Below are 12552 nucleotides of genomic sequence, written 5' to 3' on the forward strand. Positions count from 1 at the left end.
GTAAAACTAAAGTTCAAAAGGTACTAGACAAACGGTTCGATAGATGATTGATGTTCTAGAATTTGGTAAAACCTTGTATTTAAATATTAGAATATATTTATAATTTTCCACTCATTTTTTTTATCCATTCTACTGTTCTACATGAGATATTTTAATCTTATACTAAGATATAGTATATGCATATCCTTGTAGTATAAATTTATTTTTTTATATACTCATTTTGTAAAATAATTTTTTTTATTATAAATTAAATTTATGGTTAAAACAAAAAAACATATGTATATCATTATCTATGCTACTTTAAAATATTATATTAATAGGATATGTATGGATATATATCCTATCCTATCTTATCTTCAACTAACTATAACCTAATATTCTTCTTTATCCTATCTTATCTTCAACTAACCATAACCTAATATTCTTCTTTATCCTATCTTATCTTCAACTAACTATAACCTAATTTTCTTCTTTATTGCATATATTCCGCGATAGAGCAGGACCTCAACGTTTAGGTCGTCCTCCTATTGGAAATATATGTTGACCACGAATGCTTCCGCATACCCAACTGGACTTGCACCAGTCACTGCCACAAAAAGATCAAGCTCTCGACGATGCTTCAACCTGGTGCCAGATGAATGCATGGCGATTGAAAACCACTGGGAGAATCGGAATTTCCAGCTTGATTCCCTTCACGTCCATGCAATCATAAAGGTTTACTTTTCTGTTTTTTCTTTTCGTTCTTAATAATCACAAACATTCTGACATGCATCTTTTCGTTTCTTGGTTTCTTTGCATACTGCTTTATTCATCCAACCCTCAAATTACGAGGAAAACAGCCCATTTGTGCGGTATCTTGCCATGAATAACATGATAGCTTCATGTGGACGGTTGACACTCCACCCAGTATGTTACAAGGCTAAAGGATCTTGTTTGGTTGGGGAGAAAGTGTAGGGAAATGGAAGGAACCAAAATCTTTGAACACTGCATGGTCTCAAATTTTGGGGTTCTTCAAGAATAAGATAACTTGTCTGGTTCTGTTTTTTCTTGGTTTTGTATGGAACCAAATAGAGGAGTGAGAAAATTGCTGTTCTCGGTAATGTTCTTGTTTGATTTTTGATGTTCTTCCACTTCTTTGTACAGGGAAAGCTAGATGGTTTGAAACGTAAATGCATGTGATCAGAATTAAAAAGATTATTAAAAAGAAAAGAAAAAACAAGAAGAGTAAAGATTGTTCTTCTTATAGGTTAATGGACGTGAAGATCATCAAGTTGGAAATTTGCGATTCACCCGGTTTTCAATGGCCATATATTCATCTGAAACCGTGTTGCAATGTTCGTTGACAGCTTGATATTTCTGTGGCTGTGACGATTGCAAACCAAGAAAATATACCCTGTAATTTTCTTTTATTTATTTTTCGTTTCTCAGCAACCAAATGGACATCGCAGGAGGGTCGACTTCAATGCATGAAGGAGCTAGCGGCAAAGTACGAAGGGGAGGTGGCCATAAGCTCAAAAACAACATAGCCAGACATAGCCAATCCGGTAGTACAAGTCCTGGTGCAACGCCACTGTACCAGGTCTTCCACCAGCACCTCCATCTATTCATCCTCCTTATCCTATTATCGGTATGTCTAAACCTGCAGCAACACCATACACTGGGGAAAGCCACCACCATATTATCCTCCTTTTCTGTGTAGGAAAACAATTCCTCATTTCGTTTAGGCTTATCCGGTTCACATAAAGCTGGAGGGAAAATATATTATTATATTCTACATCAAACTTATTTCACTTTTTTAAGTCTTTCTACATAAACACTAAATAATTTAAAATTATATAATTTTTTTACTAATTTTAATTATTTTTTTTTACTTTTTTTTTTATAGTAAAATCAAACCTTAAAAAATATTTTTTTTTCTTATTTCTTAATTTTCAGGAGCCAAATATAACTTAAAGTTATATGGAAAATAAGAAAGAAAGTGGTCTAGGATTCATCAATGGATGATATGGTGGTGGCATAGAATTTCCCCTAGTTTATGGTCTAGGTGGAGGTCTAGACATATGACTAGGTGGTGGTGCACCCAAACCACTAGGTGGTGTGTTCTTGGTCATGTTGCTTTTGAGTTCATGGTCTACTCCCATTTGTATTGTTGGAAAGTTAAAGGCAAATCTAGAGAATTATCTTGTTCAGGTATAAAAATTTCTTCGCAATAATAACCTCTCAATAATAATAACAACCTTTCATTATTATTTTTGAATAAAAATTGCACTTTTTATATTGTTGTAATTCCGAAAACAAATTCTTCATTGCAAATTTTTAATTTTGATACTTTGTACCATCTCTTGTAATTTAAAAGAATTTTTAATATATATATTATGATAATAGTTTTTGATATTGTAGATATTGTTCATCTAAGTTTTAAATTTTCTATAATGTTTTTATTAAAATGGTATTTGAAGCTTAAGAGTAATTTTGAATTAATCCAATTAGGAAAATAGTATTTGAATTAATCATGCTAAAACACAAATTTACATTTTTCAAATGATCATTAGATAGAGTTTACCTTAATTATTAAACCATTTTTTTTTCTAATTAGGATAAGAGAAGAGAGAGCAACCTTGGCCCTTGAATTTCAAATTTTTTGTACATTAGAAAGTATTTATTTCTTAGAAAAATTTATGATCGAGAAGATATCTTAGTTGTTCGGTCTCCCTTTATTAATACATAAATCCTTATTTGTAGGCTATAAGGATAATATCACTATGAAATCAAAAGGAATCAATTTCATGCTCACTTGCTTTTTTGTAATTCTTCTTCCATAATCACAAAAAGAAGAAATAAATCCTTAAATTTCACTAATGAAAAAAGAACAAAATTAAAGAAATAAAAAAATTATATTTTCACTTCCCCTTTAACGATCTTGAACAAGAAGGAATATAATTTCCTTGCATAAGAATGACTATGAAAAAAAAAAAAAAAACACCATTAATGAAGAAGGTATATGTTACAAAAAAAAAAAAAAAAAAAAAAAAGGAGAAAGGAAGAAACAAATACCTCACAACAACAGAAGCTTTCAACTAAGCTTTCTCATAGTATATTTCGAATAACATTAATTTTTTTATTCATATTGCCAAATATACAAAAAATTTAACTTGGACGAGTAAAAAAATTAGAAAATATTTTAAAATATATAAGGTGCAAATAAAAAAATAAAAAATAAATAACACCAATCAAATTGATTGCTTTTAGAGACTTGAGAAATTTAAGATTTATGTCTAATTAAATTTATTGGTTTCAATAAAATTTCACACATCAAATCCTTTTGGCATTAGGATTTCTAATTATTAATTTTTTTTTCAAAAATTTGCTCATTGGCTTAAAATTTTTTTGGGTCAAATTAAATTTTTTATTTCAAATCCTTTTGGTATTAGGATTTCTAGTTGCCAATAAAAAAAAAACAAATCAAACTAAATAAATAAATAAAGTAGTAAAAGCAAAGCTTAAAAAAAAAAAAAATTTGAATCAAAATTCAAAATAAGAAAAATAAAAATAGTGAAAAAAAAATAAAAGTTTGGAAAACTTGTTCCTTGGCTTAAAATTCTAGCCAAATAAAATTTATTATTTCAAATCTTTCAAATTTTTGAAGGGATTTGTAGAGGGACAAATTTTATGTTGACTCATTAATTGCCGCATAATAATTGGCTAATAATCTTTTAACATGTCATATAAGGTAATCTAATAAAAAATCAAATAAATATTATAATTGTCATGATTGATTAATTATGATAATGATCATAATAAATAAGATTTATCTCTAGAAAATTTAATTGTGATCATTATGGTAGACAATTAATTATGATAATTAAAATAAATAATAATTATCATCTGCTCGATCAGACCACAACACGATTAAGTATGTGAAAAATGATATGTTTGATTTCCGATTGACTTCTCAGAATCTGTAGAGTTACTCCTACCAAAAATCTATATATGAACCAAGAAGGTGCCGTTCCTCATCCTTGAAGCAATTCTCAGACAGCAATAGAAAGAGGTTTGAGATTTTCTTCCACATCTTCAACCTTTCTCTGTACAAAGACATGAACGAACATCAAAAAACAAATAAGAATGTTACTGGGTATAGAAATTGTCATTAAAAAAATTATCTTATTCTTGAAGAACCCCAAAATTGAGACCATACAGTATTCAAAGATTTTGGTTCCTTCCCTTTCCTACATTTCTTCACCAAACAAACATAATGACCAGCCGGGTTTAAGCATTAACATGAAGCTATCATTGTAATTCATACCAAGAATCTAAGAAATGCGTGCATTTAGCGTAAGAAAGATTATGAAAAAAAGAAAAGAAAAAACAAGGAATTGAAATTGTTCTTCTTATTGGCATACGCTTTACGATTGCATGGACGGGAAGAGGTTGAAGTCGGAAATTGCGAAACTCCAACTGGTTTTCATTGGCCATGCATTCATTTGCTACCACGTCGAAGTGTTCATGGAGATCTTCATCTTGCTCTTCCCGTGGCAGTGGTGATGGGTGCACAGGATGGAAATCCGTCTTCTTGGTGAACTTGGTGTGTTTGGTTCTCGAGAAAAATTACAGTACAAAATCACTTTTGATTAGTGATTACAACACCATCTCTCTCTCTCTCTAACTAGTTATAATATGGTTGTTGGGGGTTTGGCGGTTATATATATATGGGTATAGTGGGCAGGAAATTCAGACCCTGAGTTTGGCTTCTCTGTCGTGAGTCTTTTGTCGAAGATTGAAGTGACCAACATATATTGCCACGTGCACAAATTTTTTAAATCAAAATTTTACATGACAAAGTGTGTTAAAAATATATAATATGCTTCTTAGGGGAAAAAAAGAAATTACATTCATATGAAGTAAAAGGTGATTGAGTAATTTATCAATTGGTTTAGTGGGTTTCTCATGTGTGAAGTGATTTAGTGGTTTAGTTTCATTAATGTTAATAACATAACATGTTATAAAAAATGTAAATTAAAAATGTTATAAAATGCTATAAGTAATTTATCAATTGGTTTAGTGGTTTCTCATGTGTGAAGTGATTTAGTGGTTTAGTTTCATTAATGTTAATAACATAACATGTTATCAAAAATGTAAATTAAAAATGTTATAAAATGCTATAAGTGGTGTTATACTTAATTTTAGTGTGTTTGACAGTGATTTTTGAAAGCATTTATAGTATTTCTAATACTTTAAAGCAAGTCCGTTTCATAGTGATTTTTATGATACTTTTCTAATATTTTTAACAGTTAAAAATTTTTATCATTAAGTGTTAAAAATATTTAAAATATTTTTTAATATTAGTACCAAATGAACTATTAATATGGTTCTTTTTCCTATTTTATATGTAGATAACTATTTGCTACTTTGTATTTAGCCCATACCTCAAGATAGGATGTTTCAATATTTTTTGTGAAAATTTCACATTTGATAAAATTTTAAAAATGTTTTTAAAAAGTTGAAAAACTAGTTATAATGCTTTATAAAAAACTATTTGATTCTCTCAAAAACACTTTAGTAAGAACATTGTCATTAAAACATTTCGATGTTATAGTTTCTTATACAAACCTTCTTATTATTCACTAATAAAAATAATTAGTTTCTTTTTAAGTATTTAAAATGATATTTAGATGCAAAAAAAAAAAAAAAGTCAGCATTCAACATAATTTTTTTTTTTTATATATAGATAGTAGTAATATTATAATAAACCAAAATTTTTTATTAATATATATATATATATTGTTAAAAAAAACTAAAATAAATTTTTTTATGAAAGGGAAGTGAAAGATGAAGAGAAGAGTGAGAAGAAAGTGGAAAGTGAAAGAAAAATGGAGAATAACGGGAAATGATATTTTAGGAATATATGAGTTTTTTTAAAGAAACATCTCTTTCAAAATATTATCAAATAGCTATTTTTTTATTTTAAAAACACTTTTAAGTTTTTTTAAAGATTAGGAACACTTTTAAAAATTACTGTCAAATGGTTTTGCATTGAGATAAATAAATAATAAATTTGGAGATATTTCCTTCCCTTTACTGAGCTTGGGAGTAGGGAGGGCAATGGGGGCGGGGGGGTTTCGGGTACCTTCCCCTAATGGGAAGGGGTTCAATTTTAATAAACGGGTTTGGGACGGGTTTAGAAATTTTTTTAAAAACCCGAGGCGGGCCCTACCCCGATTATATATAAAATTAATTTAATTTAAATTTTAAAATTAATTTAATTTAATTTTTATTTTACTATTTTTAATATATAGAAAAATAATAAAATATTTTTAATAAAATAAGTCATAAAAATATAATAATTTAATTATTTATAAAATATATTTATTTTAATGTAATTAAAAATTTTAAAAGTAATTTTTTTAAAAAAAATTAAATTAAAAAAAAGTTTAACGGGGCGGGGCGGGGCGAGGGGGCCCCGCCCCGTTTAATTTTTTAAATGGGACGGGGATGAGATTTGTTTTGAATAAATGGGGTGGGGTTGGGATGGGGGCAACCCGTCTTGAACCTGCCCGTTGCTATCCCTACTTGAGAGACAGGTCCATGGACTTGAGCCCAAAGTACAAACTAGGCAAAGGCCTAGACAGTGCAAAACATATACAGATATGGTCATGAATCTTACTTCTTGGGATTGGCAGGGTGGCGATATTGAGAAAGCAACTGATTGGATATTTAGCAATCCCGCTGCTGCTAGTTCATCAGATATGGATGCTACAACAAGTAGTACTCCTACTGCCGATGCTGGATTGCCTGATGGAGGAAGTTAGTTTCTTATATACCCTTCTGTTATTGTTTTGTTTTATACATTTACATTCTTTTGATGATTACCACTACATGATAATGCAGCTGCATGTAGCTTCTATCTATTCGGATTTCCTTGACAAGGTTGGGTCTTCTATTAAGCCCCCAAGGATATGGGATATTTACATTTATTTCTTTGAGAGACTCAACAGTTGAATGACATGAAATATTCGACATTTTCAAGATGCTGTGAATTTCTGGAATCTTAGTGGTACTTGCTGATGGAATCTTAGTGACTGAAGACAGCACTGGCCGGGTGGTGTGATAAAACTTTTTCCCCTTTGCTTTGCAGTACTTGTGAGTTTCTCCAAATGAGGTGCTCTGGAAATATACAGTCATGTTTTTCTTTGGCTTATGACAATTTCTGAATTCTTTTTTAATTACCTCGTGGGAATAACAACTTAAAAAGAGCCGGAATGCTATTCATGAAAATTTTTGTACCTGTAACTTGTTTCTGTCTGACCCCAGATTTGACCAATTTTTTGTAGGTTTATCAATTGAAAGAGTATATTGTATAGTGGGACCAAATATTGCATAAATGTTGACAACCAGTGTCCTGGTTGGTGTCTAGGTAAATCCATGAACACAATTGGATTATTCCTATTCTTAATAAGCACCTGAACCGTGAATTGTCTTATGACTCATCAATCAGATGGCTAGATTCATTTTTTGAAAGAACGGTTCAAAGAACAAGTGATCCCTTCTCTTGCTACCAGTTGATCCACCCCCTCTTTGGCCAAGTTTGTCTGATTCGAGAGGGAAGGTCCCGTTGAGTTCATAATAATCATAAGATTTTATTCAGATAAATGCCAGACAAAACGGATCTCCTTTTACGATGTTTAAAAAAACTCCATTTATTTATTTTTTTTTTATGATGTTTTTGAAAAACGAACTTGATTGATTGATTCAGCACAACTGCTCCTCAATAGTATCTATCGATCCTTTCAAAGTTAGAAGAAAGAAGGAATCACTCGATTTTCTGGATGACACAGTATAATATATATATTTTCCTAGATCAGATATCTTACAAATCCTTTCTATACTAATAGATTCTTACTCTATTTATTTTAGTATCTAATCAAAGTTGAAATTTTTTTTTATAACTTCATTGAGGCAGCATCTAGGTTTCAAAATCAACCGGGACTAGAATGTGCTATATGTGTTGAAAATTACTTTCCTTAGGTGACAAAATTTCCATAGTATTTTGAATCTAAAATATGAACATTAGGCCACTTATTTGTTTGGGTGCATAGAAAACTGGGAAGAAAGTAGGACAGAGAAACAAAAAAATGAAATGAACTAAGAAGTCATTATGAGCTTAAGTGGTTTTCAGTTGATTTTGGTGAGTAGCAAGCAGTCTATTGCGTGCAGCAATTGCACTTGTTTTTTTTGGGGGGATCCGCCGGCAAAGCACTCGCAGGATAAGGCCTGAGCTCCCAATTCCTTTGAGTGGGATTTTGCCTATTTTCTAGTTCATTGGTTATACCTCCCGCGCTTGATGAGTTCTGTGTGACTGAGCTTGATGGTTCTTGACTCCCTCCCTTTGTCCCTGAGCCTGCTGCTTCTTGCCTCCCTTCCTTTGTCCCTGAGTTTGGTGGTTCTTGACTCCCTCCCTTTGTCCTTGAGCCTGATGCTCCTGGACACTCTCTCCATGTCCTTAAGCTTGATTCTTCCCTCCTGTTTGGTGTAGTTGATTTGGGTGGATAATATGGTGGTGGCTTTCCCCTACCAGTGTATGGTGTAGGTACAGGTGCAGTTGGTTTTGGTGGATAATTTGGTGGATGATATGGTGCTGGCTTTATACCAGTGTATGGTGTAGGTACAGGTTTAGACGTACCAGTAATACGATAAGGTGGAGATGTAGGCGGACGACGAGGATGAATAACTGAAGTTGTCGGCGGCGCTGACAAAGCACCCGCAGGATACGGCTTAAGCTCCCAATTCCTTTGAGTGGGATTTTTTCTATTTTCTGATTCACTGGTTCTCCCTCCCTTTGTCCCTGAGCTTGATGCTTCCCCCCTGTTTGGTGCAGTTGATTTTGGTGGAGAACATGGTGGTGGTGCGTCAGGAGTATCGGATTGTCTAGGCGGAAGACCAAGTGGTGAGGGACCAGGACGACCTCGTCTAAGTGGAAAACGAAGTGGACGACCATGTGGTCTAAGTAGTAAACTAGCAGGTGTTGCTGCACTACGACGAGGAGGTGATCTAGGCAGAGGGCCAGATGATGGTGCACCAGGAGTACGAGGTGGGCTAGGAGGAAGACCAGGTGGTGGTGCGCTGCCAGGGGAACTAGGTGGTGGTTCACTGCCAGGAGGACCGGTTGGTGGTGGCGCACCGGGACTGCCAGGTGGTGGTGCTGCGCTGCCAGGAGGATCAGTTGGTGGTGCACTTCGAGGAGGACTTGGTGATGGCTCACTGTCAGGAGGACCGGTTGGTGGTGGCGCACCGGTACTGCCAGGTGGTGGTACTGCGCTGCCAGGAGGATCAGTTGGTGGTGCACTTCCAGGAGGACTTGGTGATGGCTCACTGCCAGGAGGACCACTTGGTGGTGGCGCATCAGGACTACCGAGTGGTGGTGCGCTTCCAAGGGAACTAGGTGGTGCTGCGCAGCTGCCAGGAGGATCAGTTGGTGGTGGTGCGCTTCCAGGATGACCAGGTGATGGTGCGCTGCCAGGAGGACTAGTTGGCGGCGTGCGACCAGGACTACCAGGTGATGCGCCTGGCCTTGGTGCATCGGAGCTCATCAGGCATTGATGTCCATTTGGTTGCTGAGAAAAGAAAAGAAAATAAAACAAAGCAGAAGAGTATATTTTCTTGGTTTGCAACCCAGAAAGCAGAATTCAAGGGAGGTATTTGACACAACTACTTTCTTAGCTTCAGTGTCTGGAAACGAAACCAATAGAAAACATTTCTGTTACCAGATTTTTTTTTTCTTTGAAATTGAAAAAAAAAAGAACAAAAAGAAAAGAAAAGAAACTGATAATGAATGAAAGGATATATACATTGATGATTTGCAAGTTGTTTAGCATAGTGATTCATCTTATTGCTGAAAATAAAAACAATTTTTAAATATATCCATGTTAATTTCCTTCATTTTTCAACAAAGAAAGGTTATTTCTTTATTGATTACCCGGTAAAAAGATCCAGGAGGAGAAATTCCTCCAATGAATTGAGGAAGTTGCAGCAGCTGTGAAATATTGGTTTGGGCACCAAGAAGTAGTGCTGGCTTGAACATAATTAACTTCATATCTGCCACTGTAATCAAACTCTTCATTGGTCAAAATCTCAAAACTTAAAATCTAAATAAAACCCCACTCTTTTTTTTCCCCTTCATTTTCTCTGCAAGTTCATAGAAAACGGGGGGGAAAGAGTCAGAAGAAAAGCCATAGATGAATAAAGAGACTAATTACCGCTTAAATTATCTTGAACTGGCCATTTCTGTCTTATGCAAGTTCCGACTTTGGGTTCCATCTGCTCTCAATCAGATCACAACAAGAAGTTTGTGAAAAATGATTTGTTTAATTTCGGAGTAACTTGACAGAATTTGTAGAATTAATCTCACCAAGGAGGTGGTGTTCCTCATCCTTGACGCAATATTTTTCAGACAGCAGATAGCGAAAGGTTTGAGATTTTTATTCACGATATCGTCCAGCTTTCTCTGTACAAAGAAGTGAAAGAACATCAAAAATCAAACAAGGATGTTACTGAGAACAGCAATTTTTATCCTCCCCTATTTTGTTCCAGAGAAAACAAACGAAAAACAGAACCAGACAAGTTCTCTTATTCTTGAAGAAACCCAAAATTTGAGACCATGCAGTGTTAAAAGATTTTGGTTCCTTCCATTTCCCTACACTTTCTCCCCAACCAAACAAGACCCTCTAGCCTTGCAACATACTGGGTGGAGTGTCAACCATCCACGTGAAGCTGTCATAGTTATTCATGGCAAGACACCGTACGAATGGACTGATTTTCTCGCAATTTGAGGGACGGATGAATAAAGCAGTATACCAAGAAACCAAGAAATGCATGCACTCAGAATTAAAAAGATTAATAAAGAAGGAAAGAAATAACAGAAAAGTGAAGATTGTTCTTCTTATTGGCGTAACCTTTATGATTCCATGGACGTGAAGATCATCAGCATGGAACTTGCAATTCTCCCGGTTGAAATGCTTGTCGACAGCTTGATCTGTCTGCAGCAGTGTTGATCGGTGCAAGTCCATCTTCTCGGTAATCTTGGTGTTTGGTTCTCGAGAAAACTTAGAGTTCTCTCTCTAACTGGTTAATTATTAGTTGGTTTTGGAGAATCAATATATAAACAGCCATGTCGGCGGGAAATTCACCTGAGTCTGTGGCGAGATTTTGCGGCAGATTGCACTGACCAACCAAATACTGCCACATAAGCAAAATTAGTTATTCCATAATTTTTTAATCAAAATTAGTTATTCCATAATTACAAAATGAAAAACTTTGGGTCGTTTCACTGTGTTTTGTTCTCATTTTTTTAAAAACTGTTTTTAAGTTGAAAAAAAAATCTTTTTAATGTTTTATAAAAATAAAATTACTTCACAAGTTCTTTTTAAAAATGAAAAATAGAAAATTTGTTCGAAAAAAATGTTTTTAAAATATTTTTTTATTTTGATTTTATAAAAACATTGTAAATTATAATATTAATTAAATTTAATTCAAATATTATTAAAAATAAAAATAGTTTTATAATTACAAATAAATTAAAAAGTAAATAGCTTTTAATAAAATATGAATAATAATATTATAATAAAATCATAAATTATATTTTTTTTATAAAAAAATATACTATTTTAGTATATGTTAGAAATATATGAATATTAACATATCTTTAATTTTTTTTTTGTTAAAAATAAATAATAATAATTAATAATATTTTATTTAAAATGAATAATGAATGAAGTTAGACTTTTTTGAGATGTAAATAAGCCAAAGTTTCACACATTTAATAATCAATTACTAACAAAATATTCTAAAATGTTTTTATTTAATTTATAATTATTTGGGTCATTTTTTTTAATTTCAAATCATTCTTGAAAATTTTAAATATATTTAAATTACATTCTTGAATTTAAAGAATTTATAATCTACTTGTCTAGTGATAAAATTTTAAAAATATCATTGTATTTATATGAGAAACAATAAAGTTAAAGTTATGACTCATGATATATCAATTCTAATTTATTGGTTTTTTTTAGTTATTAAATCTATTTTTGAGTTCCAAATTATTTTTAAAAATTGTTAAACGTATTCATAAATTGAATCCAAAGTGTTGTTTGATATGAAGTTCATTTCTTTAGTGAGAATCTATAAAAATATAATTATGTATAAAAAAAGAAATAATAAAGTTATTGTAATCCAATTTTTATCCATAAATTTTTAATTATAAATTTTTCCTAAATTTTCCCAAGCGCCTCATTTTTTTTAATCGATGTCAAATAGACTTTAAAAGCTAAATGCCACAAAATCATAAAGGAAAATCACCATTTACTATTTTAGCATAAATAACTATTCATAAACTCAAAATTGAATTATCAAAGATACTATAATAATTGGAAAAAAAAATGAACAATTCATTAGTCCAAAAATTAATAAAGCTACCATTGATAAATATCTTTGCATCTACTCCAGGAAAAGTATTAAAGATATTACATCAACCTACGGGAAAGTGTCGAAAATATTACT

General features: G+C 32.4%; 1 protein-coding gene and 1 long non-coding RNA gene across 3 annotated transcripts; one reads left to right on the forward strand and one right to left on the reverse strand.

Moving 5' to 3' along the window:
- Positions 1–513: 513 nt before the first annotated feature.
- On the forward strand, positions 514–1799 carry LOC117909428. The gene is made up of 3 exons (XR_004650362.1): positions 514–714; positions 840–1096; positions 1247–1799. It is a non-coding gene; the product is annotated as an uncharacterized LOC117909428 (long non-coding RNA).
- A 6320-nt stretch (positions 1800–8119) lies between these two features.
- Positions 8120–11093, reverse strand: LOC117909569 (basic proline-rich protein-like). 2 transcript variants are annotated; one of them, XM_034823625.1, is made up of 5 exons: positions 10950–11093; positions 10406–10501; positions 10254–10314; positions 9974–10098; positions 8120–9611 (listed from the first exon to the last, which is right to left on the reverse strand). In XM_034823625.1, exons 1-5 carry the CDS (start codon positions 11061–11063, stop codon positions 8202–8204), a joined length of 1806 nt encoding a protein of 601 aa, XP_034679516.1. In that variant the 5' UTR covers positions 11064–11093; the 3' UTR covers positions 8120–8201. The 2 variants fall into 2 exon arrangements, with proteins under 2 accessions (XP_034679516.1, XP_034679517.1); XM_034823626.1 differs by lacking the exon at positions 10406–10501.
- Positions 11094–12552: the final 1459 nt, after the last annotated feature.

Source organism: Vitis riparia, chromosome 19 (assembly GCF_004353265.1).
Source record: "Vitis riparia cultivar Riparia Gloire de Montpellier isolate 1030 chromosome 19, EGFV_Vit.rip_1.0, whole genome shotgun sequence".
In the NCBI taxonomy this organism is placed as follows: Eukaryota; Viridiplantae; Streptophyta; class Magnoliopsida; order Vitales; family Vitaceae; genus Vitis; species Vitis riparia.

Bases quoted from the DNA above. Each gene is read 5' to 3' on its own strand.
- LOC117909569 (XM_034823625.1), bottom strand. From the start codon at position 11,063: ATGGACTTGCACCGATCAACACTGCTGCAGACAGATCAAGCTGTCGAC. The intron at 10,502-10,949 runs GTTACGCCAATA...TTCTTTGTACAG, and splicing joins ACGTCCATGGAATCATAAAG to AGAAAGCTGGACGATATCGT. The intron at 10,315-10,405 runs GTGAGATTAATT...GATTGAGAGCAG, and splicing joins TGAGGAACACCACCTCCTTG to ATGGAACCCAAAGTCGGAAC.